This window comes from Motacilla alba, chromosome 2 (assembly GCF_015832195.1).
Source record: "Motacilla alba alba isolate MOTALB_02 chromosome 2, Motacilla_alba_V1.0_pri, whole genome shotgun sequence".
Taxonomy (NCBI): Eukaryota; Metazoa; Chordata; class Aves; order Passeriformes; family Motacillidae; genus Motacilla; species Motacilla alba.
The window spans coordinates 83,181,449-83,202,604 of record NC_052017.1 but is presented as its reverse complement, the minus strand read 5'-3'; the positions used below and the strand labels follow the sequence as shown (position 1 = coordinate 83,202,604).

Genomic DNA, 21,156 nt, shown 5'->3' with positions numbered 1-21,156 from the left:
CTGTTTACTTAACAGAAAATAGGTTTTTAAAACACGTTCTCACGAACAAGTAAGGTATCACAGGTGCTGAAAGCCATAGGCTGGGCTTGTAAGAGCAGATTCTTACTCAGTCTTCCCTTGCCTGAAACAAAAAACACCAAGAGCTGAAGGATTATTAAAAGAAGAGCTCTGCTGCCACCTGCTTTCTTAATTCTATTTAGCAGTTGAAGCAGCTTCATTTCTGAATCAGGAATTAACACAAATCCAGCTAAGCTGCTTCAGTAGCAGCTCTGCATGGGTGTTGTGGGCCAGCATTTTTTTCTGTAATGCTTAGGAAAAAGGGTGCTAGTACTAATTAATGAATATTGTGCTTTACAGGGCTATATTAGAACTTTAATGTGTTTTCTCTTATCCTTTCATTGCCTGACTTTTCCAGTTCCTCCATCAAAAACTCAGTCTGAGCCTTCTCTGAACTATAGAGGTACTGTACAATGCTGCTGAGGGGAAGCTTCACTCTGTGTTTAACTCTTTCACTTCACTCTATGTTTAATGTGGGTTTTGTAGGTAGATCTTTAAGAATGTGAAGAGCTGTAGAGAAACAAGCTATTTTTATCTGTTCTGTCTTTCCAAAGTGTTGCTTACATGTCTTGTGCTTCTGCTAAGAACAAACACATTCTGTGTGTACTGTCTCTTCAGCAATAGCCTTTGGAACACCAGCAAGTAACAAATTGTGCTATTTAACTGTTTTGTGGTGTGGTGTATCTCTGCAGATTTCAAGCCTGTTCAGTTTACCTCAATCATGCTTAGGTAAATTTCAGAGTTACTAACACTTCCAGTGTTTCTTGGGTTCAAAATTTATTTAGTAGCAAAGGCAGAAAATTTTTGTCTGTGAGATCTTCCACTGTTTTCAATTTATGTGCAGCAAAGCACTTTAATACCAAATGTATACATGCACATTGTGTAACTGAATAGATACTGACTTGTGAATTGTTGGGGTTGGATTAGATTATATTGGTGCTTCTGCTTCCAGTCAAATAGAAAATGTGTGTATTTTGTATATCCTTTTCCCTACTGAGTCTGTTTTAATACATTGTTTAAATTAATTATCCTCAAGAAAGGTATGGTTGATTTCTAATGAGCTTTACTTCTTTGCATTACTAGCAGACACAACATAACCAAAGTAAAACTGGATAACTTATTTAAATTTTTATGAAGAAAGTCCACCTACAGTAGGTGGCAGCCATTGAGCAAATCTTGGCACATGGCCTCTTGGCTTCTCCTAATCCTCTGTCATTACTTGCTGTGGCTTCCTCTTACGTGGAGATCATTTCGTCTCTAGATGAAATATCTACTGCATTTATTTAAGAAAAAAGTTATACAGATTATTAAAGACTAATTTTTTTGATATTATACGCATTACTTAAATCCTAATTTATTTGGATTATACAATGTTCAATGACAGTGCTGGTGGTCAGCTATGTTAGTCTTTCTGCAGCATTGTTTGTAGTTGAAGACTAGGCAAGTAATGGAATCATCCCTATCTAGACACAGCCCAGCCCCAGGCAAGAAACCAGCATAGGTAGTGCTTAGTATTTAAGAAAAACATTAATTCATTACTGTCTTTCTTTACAGTGCAGTTGCAGCCTTTCTTAAGGATAGTTTCTCTTTGTTGTCCTTTGTGTTCATTGTGTATGTTTAACACCTTCTGACACATGGGATTGTTTATATGCAAAAGTGATCTGTGTGAAAATCACTTTGTATTTTATGCAAATAAGTTTACAAGAGTTCTGGGATGAGGTTTTTTCAGTGAAGTAAAACTGTATTTTGTGTCAACAAGTAAGTCATTTTTAATTTGAATTTTAATTTTTATTAAGCAAATATTTACAAGAGAAAGTGTTTGGTTTTTTTCCCTGTGAACTAAACTGTTTGAATGCTAGTGGAATAATCTGATGTGCTTGGAATCAGGAGGAAAGATTTATAACATTATGCAGAGCCCATTTTAAAAAGTGAGAGCGCTTCATCATCTGTGTATTAAATGGGCAATGTTGTTTCCTGCAATGCATGAGTGCGTAATTTTGCTCATCCAGCTTATGGATGAGAAACTGAAGGGGGAAATTGTAGGGATACTAAATGGTATGAGAACTCATGCAATTTCTTAAGCAGGTTCAACGAAGACACGTTTGAGTTCTTACAGCCTGAAATACCTATAAACTCCCCTCTTTTCCCACCTGAAGTAAAAGCACCAAGATAAAAAAGATGACCACAACCAGCTAATTCAAATTCCAAAGAGTGCCCTGTTTCCAAGAGGAGGGTCTTATTCCTTCCCCTTGGAAACAGGGGGAAGAGCTTTATCCAAATTACACATTTAGAATCTCTTGTTTAAGTTCACAGTATTAAGTCAGATGTATGAATTGTTAAAGACACTCACCAGTATATCTTTCTTTAGGTGCTTGGGGTTTTTTAGTATTATGGTACTCTATGAGATTTAAGTGATATATCTAACAAGCATTTCTGAAGGCATAAGCAATTTGCTCATGTTTTGCGTTTTAATAAGGGTTACTGGATTGTGATTGAAAACCTAGTGCACTATATTAAATTTTTCCATTAGATTTTGGAATATACTCAGAACTCATGAAAATTTGATGACAAAGTAAGTGCAGGATCTGGCTGTGACTTAGATACTCCAGTCCATAGCAGCTTCAACTCATAAAAATCCATCATTAACCCAGGACATTTTAAAGTACTCATCTTGTGAATCTTTATTTCAAAAATGTAACAACTATTCCATTAATTTTTTTTTCAGAACCAAATCGAAAGGTTTCAGTAAGCAGTGATGCAATAGAGAAAGAAAAGACAAGACTTTTGGGATTGTTTAATGCTGATAGAAACAGCAGCCAGGTAAGTGTCCAGCAGCGTACTGCTCACTTTCTTTCTGGATCTGTTATGTCTGTAGGTGGTGGCATTTGTTTGGCCTGCCTTCCTTTTCCTTCCAGAGAGTAATCTGTTAACAGGAGCATAAACTATATGCAATCAGTAAAGCCTGATGGAGACATCACCTGTTTATTGAAGGAGTCAAGCATGTTAATCGTTTACTTTTTTTAATTTTTTTTGCAATGCTGTGAGTTCAGTAGGTGTTAAAGAAAGTCAGTAGTTTCAAGCAACCTGTGTATGCTTATTAGTAGCACTCACATTATAAAATGCCTTTATGAAAGGACTGATGTAATACAGAACAATTTAATTACCAAGTAGATGCGTCTTATGACCTCTTCTTTGCATGGGTGATAATCTCTTTTAAAGCATTCATACCTCTCGGAAGCTCTGTGCAGTCACCCCATTGCCTTCTCCAAGTCTTTAAAGCTGATGAATCAGGTATAGAAGAAATAACTTCCAATACTGAACTGAAGGATCAGTGTCTGCTGGGGTACATATTAGCCATTTTAAACTTTGTATTCTTGAACTGAAAAATTTAGGAAAGAAATTTTGTATTAAATAATTCTGTTGAGGTGCATTTATGAAGAATATTTCGTGTATCACAGGAATAAGATACAGAAGAAATTTCTGACTTAACATATTAAAAATAGTGGGCTTTTAACTTAATCCTTTTTGCATTCTTTACTAAAAATAATGGTGTTAAATGATTTTGGATGTAAAGTGTTTAATGCTCTAGGATGTCAGAGGAAAAAGGAAGCTTTCTTTTGTCTAGTTTAAAGCCTCCAAGGCTTTCGGAGTGGAATTACAAAATGTGTATCTGATTAACTGGCAGAAAAAAACAATTGCTTGTTAATTGACTGGTGTTTTACTTATCCAGTCATCTCAGTCACATTTGCAAAACTGCGAAGGCTTTTCAAAATCTCTCACAGTTGCCTGCATTTTATTCATTATTAAATTTGTGGTGCTTTTGCTAGGGAATAGAGTCCTTTATGGACATTTTGAATTACTGTGTTGGAAAACCTTATTTCTGTCATAGATACTAAAGTATACTAAAGTATCTATCTAAAAGTCTTATAAGGGACACATGAGTACTATTTTATTAGATAAGAAATCAGTCACTTTCAGAGTGTTTTTCCACTGTAAGAAAATACTTCCTATATAGAAGGGGGAAAAATTATAACTGGAGCGATAATACTATATCTGCTCAGAAGAATCAAGTAAACAAGGGATCTCAGCCTGAGCCTCTAGAGCACGCTGTGGGGCTGTAATTCCTCTGGAAGAAACAAACACATTACAGCATGCAGTTTCTGCATCATACTTTGTCCTCTCATTCCATTTTACTGAATTTGGGTGTGAAATCTGTGTCCCTTCTAACTCCTGAAACAGATCAATTTTAACTTTTAAAGTATTAATGCTTACAATCTTAGCAAAAGTTACTATGAAGCATCCTAATTCAATGGTTACTGCAGTGGGTTTCTCACACCTGAGCTGGAAATGTGTTCAAAGATTGCAAGCTCCTCTCTTTTTTTTCTGTTTTATTTCTCTTGCTTATTAAAGCAAAGGAGGTGATACTCTGAGTTTTTCAAAATAGAAAATTTGAAAAAATGCTAAGGACATTGAGGGTGAATTAAATTCAAAATTGTATTTGACCTGGGAAAAAGTAAGAGTTGTACAAATAAGTATGAGAAACAACTTCTAAATCTGAGGAAAAGTTCTAAGTCTTTCTAGCTGATAGTTGTGACAAGTTAATTGATTTTTCTTGGTTGTTTCTTTATTAGACACTGAATTTCAAAAGGCATTTACTCTGTAGGAAAAGTTGTGCAAGAAAGTCACTGCTGCCTTCACAAACCTCTGGGAATTTAAAACACGATAGATGGAAGAATTACTGAAAACTGAGAACAGCACAGCACACAGGAACAATCAGGTGTTATTTAGGCATATCTGACTTACTATGGTGAAAGTTTTCTAACCAAAACAGCAGTGAAACTGCTGAACAGACTTAGCAGGATGAGGGAAAACTAATAAAGCTCTTCTAATGAAAGATTTGGTAGGTTTATGAAGGGATTAGATGATGAGATGTCTTGTGATTTCAGGGACCTGGAATCAAAACCCCAGGGTACCTAAACTCTGCTCTTTATGGGTTTTTTACATTTTTACTCTCCCACGAGGCTTAAGTTGGTTCTGTGTATATTTTGTTTGTTTGTTTGTTTGCATTCTGATTTGCAGTGGTGAGGTGTGTGTGTGTATGTGGTTATGCATATTAGAACTATTTGATAGGAAGAATTGTTCAAAGTTCTGCACAGTAGTAGGACTTCAGACTTGCAGGCATTTGCAAGGGGAAGGTGATTTCTTTTGCAAGGGAAGAAGAGTGTTAGCCTGTGTTGCAACCTGTCCTGGATCAGATGTCACTACAGACTACAGGGCTATGCTCAGATTTCCATGCCCATGCACATGGTTTCTTTCTCAGCTGGCTCACTGAGAGCAGTAATTGTGGTATGACAATACACCAGACCTAACTTTTCTAAAAAAAACTTTTCCATTATATTGAAACAACTGTGACACAGAATGAAAGCAAAGTCCTACTCTCATGGCTGGTACAAATTTGTTAAAAGTATTTCTTTGGTTAACTTTGTACTGGCAGGCTTAATGCAAGATCAGGTATCATCTTGTTCTCTTCCATTCTAATTTTATGCTGGATCAGTTACCCTCTGTTCTCCTGCAGCTGGCGTAAAAAACATAAAGGCAGCATGAACTCCATTTCTTTTCAATGTTAAATGTAGTCGTTTGCCTGAGGCTAAATCCAGATCAAATTGGCATTGCTAAACAATCAGTAGAGCAGAGGTGCTATGCAGACAAGCATGGGATCTAGGCTTAAGTAAGGTGCTTGCTAGCACACAGAAACAGTTCCTTGATAGGGAAATGGCAAGGAAGGAGCTCCCTGTTTGTACAGTTGTGTCTGTGGGTATAGCAGAGACTAGCAGACTGGTCCCTGATATTACAGGAATTAGTTACTCCCTATTTTTATCCTTGCCTAAGAATTTTGTCTTTGTATTCTTAAATATTTTTCCTGATGGCTTTCTTAGCTCCTTGCCTACATCTGGGAATTTTGCAGACTACTTCAGAGTTTCTCAGCAATGAGGTCCAGCACTACTGAGACAGTTTGTCTTGGTTCCGTGATGGGGTTTGGTATTGTGTTCTGGCATGTTTTTGCAGTTTTGTTTCCTTCGCTGCTGCTGTGTAGGACACTTGTTTGTGTTGCAGACAGAAGAGTACTTGAGGATGAACAGAGATTGTGGTGAGGAGGATGTTTTTAGTTCTGCATCTACAAGTGAAGGAAGCTTGGATGTAAGTACTAACACAGCTTGTAGATGCTACTGCATTCTTATTAGCTCCTGCAGTTAGAATTAACCAGAAACCACTGCTGTTCCTGATGCTTAGCCAAGCAGAAGTAGAAATAGCTTATGCTTTAGCAGGCTTCGTTACATGAGTGCATAGTTTGCAAATCTTCATGAAGTTAAACTGTAATGCATTGTCTTCAAATAAAACTTGCTAGCTTCACTATGAATAAAGTTTCATTCAGTGTTAAATTCCAAGCAGTTCTGAGAGAGAACATGGGTATTGTGACATGCAGTGACAGTCCTGCATATGATGCAAGACAATCTTTGCCTTACCGACGCTATTTAAAGGGGGCTTTTCTTGTACAACCACACCTTTCCTCTTCATCCCTGTATCTGACTTCTGCAGCACGGCAGCATTCTATTTGTTTCATAAGGAGCATGGGGGTGAAAAGTAAACACTGGAAAAAAACAGACAGGATTTTTGTTAAGTATGTCAGTACGGTTTGGGGTACTAAAATCCTGTGAATCACATATAGAAACATTAAGTGACTGACAGCCTACCAATTTTTGAGGATCCAAATAGGAAGGTATCAGCTTAGGAAGTGTGAATACTAAATATTTTCTCAGATGGTTCTGGTGCTATAGTAATTATAATAAATGGCATGTATTTTTATTACTTTTTAAAATTACTTGACTTTTTATTATCATATTTTCAAAACCTAGAGAAAACTGATGATGTGATAAAAGTTTGAAATGTGAGGTTCAGCTCTGAATCCCCCTTTCATAAACAGATCTTTGTAAAAGGAGTGTGGATCTGCAAAATATAGATCTCACTAGCCACAGAGAAGGATGACAGGGAATTGTGGAGAAAATGAAGGAGTAAGAGAACAAATCCCAGTTGAAAAGAGTAATTTGAGAGGAGTCCAAAAGGAGAAATAGATAAAAATTGATTGGCTATGAAGTGTAAAAAACACCAAACTCTGCAAATCTGTGAAGACTTCATAATACATTACTGAAATGGAAAAGTTGTTTGTTATACTAAAAATTTGGGCCACACTATAAAGATTAATAGATTAATAGGCCTCTGTTTCTAAAGGAAAGTCCTAGAAGAGGGTGATCATGTGTAATTGAAATAGATTAGGTAAAAGCATAGAAAAAGCATCAAAACTCTGCCAAAATAAAATAATTTTGTGGTTTGTATTCACTGCCATTATAAATTAATCTCAATATCTTGATACCTAATTACTGGAAAAGAGCAAGGAGGAAGAGTAGGAATTACAAGTAACAATATGATGGTAAAGGTGTGTGGTGCTTTCCCCAGAAGGGAGACATCACCTTATTTTTCTCAGGCATTTTATAGGGCAAATTTTATTTTTTTTTTCCCACTGACATAGATGAAAAAAGATTTCAAAACCAATTTGAACATGTAAATGTCTTCTAAAGGTGACAGTTTATAGGAAGGAAAGAGCTCTTGAAGAGGTAAAAATGTTTCTTTTCATTCAGTTAAATGCATATGTCAGGGATTTAACTTTTTCCCACTTTCTTTGTAAGAGGAATTAATGTTGAGGCACAATGTGCCTTGTTCAGTGTTTGTCTTTCACTTCTGATTTGACACTTGTATTTGTATGACCACCAATCCTGCATGACCACCAATCTTCATGTGCTACATGAGCACATGAAGAAATGTGTTGACCTTGTTGCATTGAATTTGGCAGCATTCTGTTCAAGCTTGTAGAAGGTATATTAAAGAAGTCTGATTCACTCAGCAGCACAGTAAGTCCATCTTTTCAGGAGGCTAGAAGGGCTTCAAGAAAAAGTTCAACAATTGTGATTCCTTAGGAGAAAAATTCCAAAATGTCACAAACTTGGTACAGATAGTTGACATAGATAACTTTTCATTAAGATAAACTCAAATGGAAATACCAGCAAAAACAATAATCTTAAAAGTTTAGCTTAGCAGTTCCTTATGGACTAGATTTGAGACCCTCAATCATTCTGAGTAATTTGTTATTCTGCTTGTTCAAAAGATACCTCATTTACTTCAGTGGAACTAAGTATCCCTGTTCCAACTAAGTGATATCTTACATGGATATATATGTGAAATATGTATTTAGAGATAATTATGTAGAAGTTTCATTGCTGAGATAGGATTGTTGGCAAAATGTCATCCAGTGATTCCTCTTTTGCGATTACCTCAGGTCTGCTCTCTAGTACTGTTTTGGGTCATCTGAAAGTATTTTGGTTTTGCTGTGTGGGAACCAAAGGCAGTTTCAGTTTTATTTCTGAAAGAAAAATATCTTGCTATTGCTTTTGGTACAGTACAAGGAGTTACATTGACTGGATCAAGAAAATTTTTCTTGCCTATAGAGAAATAGTTTACTTGTGAAGTACTACCAAGGTAAAGGCATGAACTTTCATATGTCTGGTTTAAATCCTTTTCTCACTATTTCATGGTGAGGGTGCACACTGAATTGTAGGAAAGAAAATGTAATTATTCTATTCTGAGTATTGATTTGGAGTTGGTTTGTTTCTTTGTTTAAACTGGGCAATATGAAGTAATGGAATAAAAGTATAAGAAATAATAGACCCTTAGGTGTTTATTCAAGCACAAGTTATATTCATTTTTTAACCACCAAACCATTCTCAGTGACATATTTATCTAATTATTATTGGAGTTATTAATGCCTCTAAAAATACTTCAAGTTGTTTATGAAGAAGCAAATTTTCAAAATCCAGAAGGCAAAGTCAACATTTATGCTTGAGGTGAAGGGACACTTTTTCACAGTATCAGCAAAAATAAAGGTGAAAAGAATTTGTTAACCTAGAGGGGGGTGTAGAAATGTATGAAAAAACTTCTCCATGAAAATCCCCAAAGTGCAGCAGTTCATTACACCACACACCAGTAAAGGACACAAAATCCAACAGTGTATTGTAAATGAAGCAGAAATCCTTTCCCTTAATCTGGGAAGAAAAACAAATCAGTTTTGTTCTAAGCAGATCAGTTTTTTATCCAGGTTAACTTTTCACAAAACAAATGCAATATACAGGTAAAGCAGTTGGAAGGTGGAGCACTGTGAATTGTATGGAGGTTTTTCTGTGCTGAAGTCAGACTGTCAGAGCTCAAGTTCAGAACAGCTGGGAAAAAAAGGGAACTTGAGTTCTCTCTGCCGCTTGGTGTCACTGTCCTCATATAAACAGTTGATCAAGATAAAACACGGTATTGGAACACAGTACTAAAATTAGCCGATTTTATTTTTGGGACCTTCGTGTTTTCATAAATCAAGAGTGAAAAAACACGTCCCAAGTGCTGAACGATGTGTAGCTCTGATGTGGACTTTGTTTATGTAATATATCAGCTTGGGAACAAATATTTAGAAGTACAGCCAGGAACACTTATCTGAGGTTTTGAAACTTCAGCACAAAGTTTTATCACACAGGGTTTCTCTAGTTCAAACAGGGCTGCAGCAGTGCAATGTTGGAGGATCCTCATCAGCACTTCATCAGCACCATTTTAAAAATAAGTAGTTTTCAGTGTATTTCAGAATGTAAGTTTTAGCCATAACAGAATAAATTAATTAAATGAATAGTCCAGTAGTTCTCTGCTTGACGAGTCTGTCATGCTATGATTATGTATGTTCCTATGGAAAAATTACAAGAGGAAAAGAAACATGTAATTTAAAATACCAAACAGATATCAGATATTTTGAGGATACGTGTGGTGGATTTTGGGTTTGTTTTTGTTTCATAAAACAAATGTACCTGAATAATTGCAAGATTGTTCTCCAGAAGAAAAGTTCTGTTCTGGTCTCCAGAAGAAAATCATCAAGAATTTTGGTGCATTAGTAATCCTGGCAATCACTTCTTAAGTGGTGGCAACAACTCTTTTCCATAGAAGAGCTTTAAAAAATTTTGTGATTTACCTTTTCAGAGCCTTGTACTCCAGCTGTAACTTCTGTGCCCTCTTTGATGACAGGAGTTACACCACTCATGGTACACTTTGTCAGTTCAGAACAGGTGAAAAGAAGAATCAGGTACAGTTAGGTGAATGTTATTTCTCTTCAGCCATGTCAGGTCCCAGGTGATCAGGTAATATCCTTTCCTGTCAAGGATTTCATGTCGCATAGGCAGGTACTGTTCAGGGCAATAGGAATGAGAATACTGCCCATGTCATCTACGTGGAGCCTAACAGCCTCGTAATATTTCCTTGTGTTTGACAATCGCATTTGCTTTAAATTCCTATTTTCATGTTCTACCTTCTTGGTATCCTGAAAACACTTAGAGTGTGTTTATTTCTTCTTAGCAGGGACAAATCCTGGGGTATTTATGTTGCATTTTGTAGAATTAAAGCTATCTATGCTCTGTCCAAGATGGAGGTTGTGAATCTGGCCTTGAAACAATGTTTCCTAGTGTAATTTTTTTTGCAAAATATGAAACTCAAACTGAGTATGAAAAGTTGCTGCAGCAGACGGGGCTGTTTACGCCAGTCTTTCATTAAAGGGTACCTGTAAGCTGTTAGTTAGATGTCAGAGGATGACGCTAGGGAAAATGCAGTTATAAATATTTTCATTTGTGCAGCTGTTGACATGATTAGAAGAAAAAGAAGTCTAATAAATACCGTATATCTCAGCATAAGGTTCGCCATCACAGTAGAGTTAATTTTATTTTGATAGCCTGTGATACACTGTGGGAAAAAAAAAGAAAAAATCATTACTGTTAACTTGCCTTGGTAAGACAAAAGGTTTGCCCAAGGCTTAAGCTGGCATTGAGAGAATTTCAAAAGTAAAGATGCCAATGATCAACTTTATTTCTCCATATGTACTGAGGGACAGGAAGCAATATGTTTTATATATAGCAATAGAAATTTAACTGGGATACGACAGGAGAAAAATTTGACTGCATGGAAATTTCACTGGGGATCGTGCTATTAAAATGACTTGAAATCCTTATCATCCCCTAATCTGCAAAAAGTCCAAAAATGGCTGGAGGATGAGCTACATGTACTTTATTCTGTCTCAGAGCAGAGTTATAGATTAGGCAGACCATGAAGGTGCCTTTCAGCCAGACTATGGCTGCTGGAGAGATGCAGGTGTGCCCAACTCCTTTTGTGGTGTGCACTTACAGGATATTAACTGTTTTCACTCGTGTGAATCATAGATGGTTTTGCATATTATAGTATCTGTAGATTTTTCTTACAGTATGTGATAGCAGAAGGCAAGAGCTTGAAACAGTGGCTGCCTGCCACCACCAGACTTCAAGTTTTTTGCTCTACAATGTGGTGTTACTAGACCTATTCAAAGAAAAGGTCCTTGGAGTTAGTGCAAAAAAAAAAAAATCATCTCAGAACCAGCCAAACTACTCTGGCTAAAAAAAAAAAAAAAAAAAAAATAGCCCGAGGCAGACACCTGGAATGGAAAGTCTCAGCATCCATGGTTAAAGCATGGTGAAGTTACAAGCTATTAAAAACAGTATCTGGTGAAGAGACATGTCAGCTGACCCCTGTCCTGTCTGTGCTGCTTAGCTTGTACTTGCCAACTTCATGCATTCAAAAATCACTTGTCAGCTCTTGCCCTCACCCCACAAAAGTGGCTTAAGATAATGAGATTTGAAAAGAAATCATTAAGGGTGGACTTCCCTCCATTTGACTTCTGAGTGTTAAGTTGGATTTAAGCTTCTTTTTTGTGACCATGAAGGTTTTCTATTTTTCAAATAAAATATTATCAGGTAGTCAGTGGTTACCAGAACCTGGTATGCATGGTTCAGAGTTAAATCATAACAACTCATGGTATTCATGTTGCTGCTTTTGAAGAGATAGGTCATAATCTTCAGTTCCTGCAGTGGTTTTAGCTGGACATTTTGAAGGAAATATCATCAAGAAACATTCCGAGATGAACACAGAGAAATTGATTAAGTCAAATCAAAAGGGCTTGGGTAGTGTCATATCTACAAAAGGAATTGGCAACAACTATGCCTGGCAGTGCCTGTTTTAAATACCTTACGGTGTGGGTGTCTGGGCTCTGAATCTCAGCAGCCAAGAGTCAGATTTCCCGAGTTTTGAATCCACTGAAATTTTCACAGCAGGAGTCGCTTGTTAAACTCTGCCCATCTGTGTCTGTACCTGTCTCTGCTCAAGATTCAAATCTCAAATCAGCTGTTAGATTCAGGTATTTAAAGTTTTTACTCTAAGCATTACTACCTACCACTGTTATCCAAAATGTGAGTGACCCAAGTTCTCTTTTTTGCCTTTAGAGATATCAGCATCAGAGAATTATTTCCTCCTTTGCAAAAAAGAAAACCAAAATACTTGCTGGGCTGGAGACTGCCTGGAACAAAGCTGTGAGGTATTCTTGATGTGGGAAGCACCCTTTTGTAAAAATACCCAAATATTCAGTGACTCAGAGAGCAAGAGCAAGCTTAACTCTTCAGACCAGTAATGAACTAACTTAAGTGTGGTGGCAGCTCTGGCTTCCAGTGCCAGCGCCAGAGATGTTTTTCTGTGTTTAATGCTAAGCAGATGTTACATCCAGCAAGTAAGTAGTCACTAAAGCTAGAACTGAAGGAGCCAAATGGCTTCCTGCCCAGATGAATGCCCTAATCTCAGTCTCCTTTTAGCTAAACTCATGTTCATGTCCTTGAACAGAGAATAGTCTTGCTCTCCTCACAAGAGGGGCAAGTTTGTTATCTCTCAACAAGACAATGCTTTTGGACCTGGAGTTACCATACTCTTACTGAATCATCGAACTTGTGGCAGGGGTTTGGACAGGACAAGAGGTAAATACCATAGCTGCCTTTTCAGGCAGTTTCACTTTTGTGAAGCCCAGTTGCTTAGTTGTGCTTTAAACGTATGTATTGGATCAGGCCCCTTGGCTGACAAAGAAGGAGATTTACACATTTTATGGATCCTGTCGGAATTTAGACTGGTGGTCAGAAGCATGGTTTCTCCACAGTTTCTATGCTCAGCATGCCCAGAAGCAGAATTCAGGCACCAAAATGGATGTGAGCACATCAGATGGATATGTGTCAGGCTTATTGATGGGAAAGCACAAACCATCGTGATTTAGGGAGGCATAACCTAACAGGAGCACGCTAAGTTAGGCTTGTGTGTGGCAATTCCGGACCTGGGCTGTATGGCATCATTCTCTGCACGGTGATGTACCCAGCCAGTCTGGCGTAAGTTGGCTCAGATATCTCCCTCGGATGTTTAATTAAGACCTGGTGACACACCCTTAACCACCCAAATCCTTTTATGTCTGATTCATCTGTTGTTACTGATTTCACTGAAAAGTTCTGAAGTTAACTCACTGAAAAAAAAAAAATATAATAAAGCAGCAGCTAATAAGACCAATGGCTTTTAATTTGCATTAATAAAGGCACATTAAAAAATACCCAAAGACAAACTCAAAATTCCACTTGAGATTTTTCTAGTGACATGTCAACCACTCGGGCTTTGCTTTCTTGGTAATTAATATTACCAGAACCCCTTAATAGTCTGTAATAACCTTGTAATTCACATTTGGTCATAACACATTCAGCATATTGTTCTTAGCGGCAAGCATGCAGTGGTCTGGAAAATACCACCTTTAAACAAAAGTTTATACCAGGATCAGACTTTTCACAATTGGAATTTCTTGTCAGGCTTTCCAGTGGTAACTACTGTAGTGAAAGGATTAGTGTGTATTTATGCCAGTGCCCTTTACTATAGATGAAATCAGAAATGGCTACTAGTATGTCATTGATTCCATATTTCTAATATACAATGGAAATTTTTTTAGGCAGTAAAACCTGTTTTGTAGTGGCATAGTCTGAATCCCATGTAACCATAGATTCATTATATTAGTCTAAAATATCCTATTAGCATATGTAGATTTTAGATACAGAAAAAATTTTCAGCACCAGTTAAGGTATAATTTCTTTTCTTTTGCGAACAATTTCTGAGGCATGAGTGCTAATAGGATTTGGTTTCTTTCCAGCCTCTTCTGTGGACAGTGAAGACTCGATTTCATTAAAAGTAGTGGCATACAATAACATTTCTTTTAATTAGATGATCTCATTATTTCCACACATATTTGTCCTGTGCATTATTGTTAGTTGGCAAAACTGAGCTGCTTGGTAGCGTGTGAAACCATATGTCTCAACAACATCATATGGCAGGTAAGGGAGGATTTGCAAAACACTTGCTGACAGGACACAATGCATTTTACTTTGATGGGGAAGTTTTCCTAAGTCAACTTTATGGCTTAGTTCTCTCATGCAAAGTCAGACCTACATGAGACTAGTGGCTCTTACAGGTCTTCCTTTAACTCAAGTAGTTGTGCTTCTCAGTATGTTCTTCTCAGTTGTTCATCACTGCAAAAAGAGACCATCTAACACCTGTAGCCTGTGTAGTTGTTTCATATTCTTTCTTTTTTTTTTAATGGACAACTGTTGAATTAGGTTTTGTAAGTCTTTTATGTGCAGCTGCAATATTCTTCCTCTCCTTGGAGCTTAGCAGAAAGGACTACAAATAATTTCAGCCATTGCTTTTTCTCTTTCTCTGTTTCAAGCATATAATATTTCATTTGAATTCTAAGAAACATATTGGTTTGAGAACTGAGGCAGAGAGAGTGTGGCAAATAGTGGTCAGTCTTTAAAGGCTTTTTAACATTATGAAATAGTCAGTTCAACTTTCTTGAATCATTTTTTTCAGTGTTATTTGCACTTTTAAGCAGATTTAAAAACACTTGGGCAAACTAAGGAAAATATTTCTGGTTTTGTAAGTGGTCAGCTGGAAGGGCAAAAGAGAAAGAAGATCAAGGCATGTAGAAAGACGTAGCCCTACAGAAGTCTTAAATAGGAAATTAGCAGTAGGCATTGGCCCCACTGACTTTTTCAGTGTCATCCCAAGCACCTATTTAGGTGCTTTACTGGTTCAGTATCTCAGTGACCTGCTGTGAGCCAGGTGTGACCAGTGTGTAGGTTATAAATTGTGCAGGCAGTCTCTGAAGTACACTGACATAGTGAGATGGAGAGATTGCCAGTAGATTCATGTTGTTGGTGTGAAATTCCCCACAGCCCCCTTCTCTGATGGTAACATTTTCTTCTTTCCATCCCAGCAAATGCTCAGGTATCATCTTGACTTCAGTCTCTCCCAGTTTCAGTACAGAGATGGTGTGATTTCATTGACTCTAAATGGAGCTTGTTCTGATTTACAGTTGTTTGCACAGGACAAGAATCAGGACAGTAAAGTGCACTGTGGAGGTTTGCCTTGTAAAAACCTAATGGCAATGGATTTGACAGAAGCGGGGAGGGAAGAAGAAACATTTAAGACTATTTATTAATCAAGAATTCCAGTAGGGAGGCTTTTCTTGCCTTGATTCTGGCAAATGTACAGATGAGAGATATTGTACAGAGACGGTTTCTGCACAAACAGAGAAAGCCCTTCAGATGTAAACATTCGAGCAGCTGGCATGGGAGATTAGTGCAGCAGCAGTGGGAGGGGGGTAATAGTGGATAGTGGTGCTGTCTAAATTTAACAAATGTTAAACAAGGTCCTTGTTCTAGTTTAAGGGCTACAGGTCAGAAAGACAATATCAACTAAAAATACTGGCAGTTGTACAAGTCAGACAAAGTTATTAACTAGTATTTAATTAAAAGCAACTTGCCTATCCAAAGTTCTGACACCTTCTTTCCCCCTCACCCAAAACGGGGGGAAAAGGGACCTGGGAAAATATAGCCTATGCAACTTCTTTGAGTTAGGAAGAAAAAATCCACTTTATCCTCTGTCTATGGAAATGCAATACTTTGAGACTTCTTAATGTTTTTTGTTTTGATTGTGAACCTAATGTATTGTTCTATTTTTAGTTTTGCATGGCTGAAAATTACATCAAAAAAAGAATCATGCTAAGGGTGAAAGTAGTGGTCTTTTAGCTTTTTAGACATGTTCATATACTGTTTAATACGTGTTTTGGTTTTTTAAACCCTTGCCATTTAGTTAAAGAACTAATTATATATCAGTGTAGGGTATCTGATCATGCATTGGGTTCTATGGATTTTGGTTTTTAATCTGTTTTCATCATGCTTTTAAAACAACTCCTTGCTATTTATTGGGATCCAGTTCATATGTGTTTTGTTGGAGGTCCTTTACTTTCTTCATTTCTTTAACAGAAAAGATTGAAGTATGGCTATCTGGAATCAAATTTTAAGTTAAAAAAATCAGAGCTGTGCTTTCTTACCTGGCATTGTTATGATTTTCATTGAGCTTGAAAGTATACTGAAGAAAAAGATTTTCTGGAGAAATTACAATAGCAGCATAATTTAGACTATTACTTTTTTCTGACATCATACAGTTAGATTGACCTTTGGAGACTCAATGCAGAACGCAGTAGAGCCAGTGGAAAAATTCCTGCTGGTTTTAACTGGCTTTGGACTATGTCCTTTGTGAGTTGCTAGCCATTATCTGCACTAGTCCATTTTAGAATCGTTCCTTCTTGTCCTACTTCAGGTTCTCAAAAGTCTTCTGACACTTACACTGTAATATCTTAAAATGTAAGACCTTCATTCCTTTTTGATGGACAGTTGACGCAGATAAACCCCTTGAAGTTGCTTCATTTATAGAGTGTTTTCTCACTAGGGAAGGAGAAAACCCCAAAGTAAACATGTTAAGTCTTGTAGAAGATGAATTGCAAACAGTGGCAAAGGAAGGGAGTGGCTTTCACCAACCAATAATTTGTTGCAAAAGCAGGTTTTTCTTTGTTATCTGAAGCAGTGCGTACCCACAAGTGAGCAGAATTCCCAGCGCTGGTTGCCCTATTTAGGCTGTAATTGTGCCAGCTGAAGTCAAAGTGTCAGTATACGTTGTACCTATTTCCACAGGTTTTTAACTGTCGTGTCGTTAAATTTGGGACTGCTTGAAAAGTTTCTGCCAAAACTGAGCAGTGGGGAGTTCCTTCCAGTGAACTGGAGTGCACCAGTCTGTGAAAATAAATAGATTGGAGAGATGTGATTTCTTAGTACTTCACTCTAAATTCACAAAAAACAAGGCTATAAACAGTAGGAAAATTACTTTCTTGGGAATTATAAACATTGACAAGTCAAGCTCTGATTTCCTAAGGATATATCACTTATTTTTTTGACTTGGAGAAACCTCGAAGGCTACAGTATACTGCAAAGGAAGATAAAATTATTAATTTACATATATATGTATATATGTATATGTGTGTATGTATATGTTTATATATATATGTATATACAAAGTGGGAAAGAGGTGAAGTAGCCTGGTCTCCAGCACATCTGTACTTCCATTCCCTTTGTGGTATCCCATATTATCACTTCATATTTATTTAGAAGATGGAGTGATGTAGACAAAGTTAGAGTTGAAAGAAGAGCAAAAAGTGTTCACAATAGGAAAAGATCTAAAGGCCAAGGATATTAAAATGGTGTTCAAGCATTACTTCAAAGAAAATTCAAAGAAAAGGTCTGCTTCTTTATTCTTAGCCTGTTTTTCTGAACACAATTAATGAACTTGCATGATTTTTGCCAGCATGATCAGGGTATTGATTTTTCTCCAAAGAGGGTAGTCTTTGGAGTATCCTTCAGGATGGAGAGGAAGCTTGGATTTGAATTTCATGGTTCTGGAAGATTCAAATCCTGAAATTAATTCACTTGTCTTCTTCAAAGTATAAGCAGATGTATTTTTCTATCCAAATTGATCACCTCCTTTGATGAGACAAGCTTAATTTCTGCAGGTATCAATCTGTAGGTGTTATGAAGCAGAAGGTGGCTATGTACCACACCTGGATGTGCTCTATCCATTGTCCAGCAGGAGAGTGTTGTCTTTAAACCTTCTCCTCACCCCTGTGCTCTCACATGATGTCCTTCTTACTCCACTTCTGACCACTGATGCTGATCTGGGACTAAATATTCAGCTGTTATAATTCAAAGTGGTTTGTTGGCATTGGTTCTTGACCATCAAGCTATAAGCATGAAATGAGTTTGTCTCTGATTTTCTCTTCTGCAGAAAACTGTCATATCTCGTTAAAGGGTTGGTCTGCTCCAGTGCTGTAGTTTGCAGTCAGAAATTGTCATGAAACTCCTGAAAGTGTGAAGGATGCAGAGAGCTAGGGAGCTTGTTTAGGCCAGCCCTTAGGGCTTCAGGCTCACCACATTGTACTCAGTGTATAGAAGGTGTATGTGCACTGAGGAGCAAACATGCGTGCAGATATCAGGAAGAGCTAACCAAAGTGATAAACTGTGTGTGCATACATCCCTGTGTTTGCATGTAGATCTGTGTATGTGTGCACCGAGGTTATGTACATGCACACCTGCACATCCAGACTTCTGAAAGACCTAATTGAAACTGTAAAAATTCCTGTAAAAATTCAGACTTCTGATTCATTGTTGCTAGAATCTTTTTAGTGACTCTGTAATTAGGATTTGTTTTAAGATTTGCACTAATTTTAGAGTTCCAAAGATTATTTGTTCTTCTAATTTAAGTTTTAAAATCTTCAGAGGTTATATTGTTTTTTCAGTAGTATCTTTGGCAGTGTTTTATCATTACAAAGTGTAAAGTTTCCTTTTTGAAAATTTACTTTGACATTTGTATGATTGTATTTGTCTCCCTCTAGCTAACCACCTACAGTCACCACATACTTCAAAGGGAAAAGTTGTTGCAGGATTGCATTCTAAATTAATAAAGTATTGTGTCAGAATTGGATTATAAGGACTGGAGCTGGAAGCCAGATCCCTGAGCTTGAATAGACCAGAGCTTTGACTTCAGAGTTGTTCTGCAGATCATGGTGAAAATTTGCCTTTGAATCTCAGTAGATTTTCTTCATTCATCAACAGCTATAATAAGTAGAGCTTTTTCAGAGGCCAATAGTCATATGTGGCAGAATTTCAGCAGACACTGAAAGTTTTTGAGGATTGATCATTCATGTTTCTTGCTTCCAACAACACTTTCATTAAAATGTGGAAAAAACACTTTCTAATTCAAATGGAATAAACATACTTTCAGTAAAACACAGAAATTGTTTCTCCAAAACCAAACAAATCCACACCCAAAAACCTCATGCCAGGAACTCTTCCATTCACAGTTCTGGTCACCATAAAAAAATGACTATGCAGACATTAGAGGAGATATTTTTTAAATTGTATGTTTTAGGTAAAGTTTCCATCTTCTCCTCCAGCATAAATTGGCATATCTACAAAGAAAATATATTGGAGATGATCAAGTCTAGTGGTTTAAAAGTTTCTGTATGTTAAAGGAATTTGCAGAGAAGAACTTCTTCTGCAATAATTTTTAAATATTTTGAATTTCAGGAGGACATATATTGCAGATGTTAGAACTCCTGTCTTCCATGAACTAAAAACATTGGCTAATTGATTTAAAAGAATTAGTAATTCAAGAGAAAATCAATTCATATTGTAATGATGAATTTATTTTGCTCAAGACTTTTTATTCATCTTCTTGTTATTTATGATTGATGAATTCTTAACAGTGGAAAACTGGGGTTTTTTCTGTTGTCAGTCTTCGACCTTTTGAACTCCCTGTTTCCTGAAGTCTGTTGCCAGACCATTAGTAAAGACAGATTTTGATTTTTGGCTTGGTTGTTCAATGCTATTGAATTAAGCTAATCTATTTTCATGTAGTGCAAAAGTATAAGTGAAAGGAGAAACCAACTCTTTCAAGCTTGCAAAAATGTGGATTTTTCCATCCTCGGTCTTCCAGGATTGCTCTCACTCTATCTGCTAATGCCCTTCCAAGACAAAGTGCAAATAGCCTCTTTTCTATTGTTCTTCACTTTTTTTGCTTCCAGCTTAGTATTTTCCTATCTTCTTTCTATACTGGGATTGAACTGAATTTTTGAGTCCACGTGGATTTTCCTCTGTAATTCTCTCTTTGGGTTTCTTTAAAATATGTTTTTCTATTTTCGTCTGTCATTGGCTTTTGGACCTTTGTTCATAGGTTTCAAAATGTTTCTTTTGTCATTTTGTTCCATTCTGCTTCATCTCCATGTCTTACTATGCATTAAATCCCTACCACAGAAATATTTATCACTCATTCACAAATCTGTATATATCAATCCTCTTTTCTTTCAGTGCTAAATCTTTTCTGGTCTGAGTTTTGTTCATTTGACTTTTCCCCCACTGACTTCATGACAAGTGAACATGAACATCACCATCTTTCTAGGCCAGTATATGGACAGTCATGGAATTTTGTTACAAAATATGATTTCTGTCCTGCACAGCCTCTTTAGTTCATTGTTCCTTCCCCAGGATATAAGGGAGTACTCTTATCATTGCATTTTCTCAACCCTTCCGCTTTTTGCAGTGTTCCTCTACTTTTCTAGACTTTCATCTCTGAATTTCTTCAAGGACTTAGCTTCTTGCGCTTCATTTTTTGCTACAATTACTGTTTTTGTTCCCATCTGCACTTCATGTGTTCTTTTCTACTTCTTTCACGTCTGCTTTTATTCCACTTGGACAAATACCCAAAAAAGAGATTTGTAATATTTTCCACATTTTTCCTTATTTCCTTTTCTGATTCACCAATTCTTTTATAATTCCCTGCACATCTCCTATTACAAGCACATAGCTATCAAAAAAAAAAAAAAAAAAAAAAAGCTGTCAAAAGAAAAGAGTAGCTGAATTTGCTGACTCTCTATCTTTTGTTGGATATTCCTTTCTGGGACTCTTTTGAAATTATTATTTCTTCCCAGAGTGGCTTTACATACTGGTATTTTTGACAGTTACAAAAAGTCCATTTTCAAAATATGGTGATTTTTTTATAGGCTGACATATTTTGACAGTGCATTGTGACAAAAAGTGTTGGACTTGTGGAAGATAAGTTTTTACCAGTCTAGCCAGAAAGATGTAAATCAGCCCCAAGAGGGTGCATTTTAGATGTCACTTGTTCTGGTATTTTCCCAAAATT

At 36.8% G+C, this 21,156-nt stretch overlaps 1 protein-coding gene across 10 annotated transcripts in view; it reads left to right on the top strand.

The window, feature by feature from the left end:
• The window catches only part of COBL (cordon-bleu WH2 repeat protein), a 203,364-nt gene that overhangs the window by 99,321 nt on the left and 82,887 nt on the right, over positions 1–21,156 (top strand). For 6 of the 10 annotated variants that reach the window (XM_038129018.1, XM_038129015.1, XM_038129016.1 and 3 more), the window contains 3 exons: positions 416–460; positions 2,783–2,877; positions 6,172–6,255. In XM_038129018.1, the coding sequence (XP_037984946.1) occupies positions 416–460; positions 2,783–2,877; positions 6,172–6,255 (224 nt within the window). The remainder of the gene's footprint in view (positions 1–415; positions 461–2,782; positions 2,878–6,171; positions 6,256–21,156) is intronic. The other 4 variants (XM_038129022.1, XM_038129023.1, XM_038129017.1 and 1 more) reach the window with 3 other exon arrangements.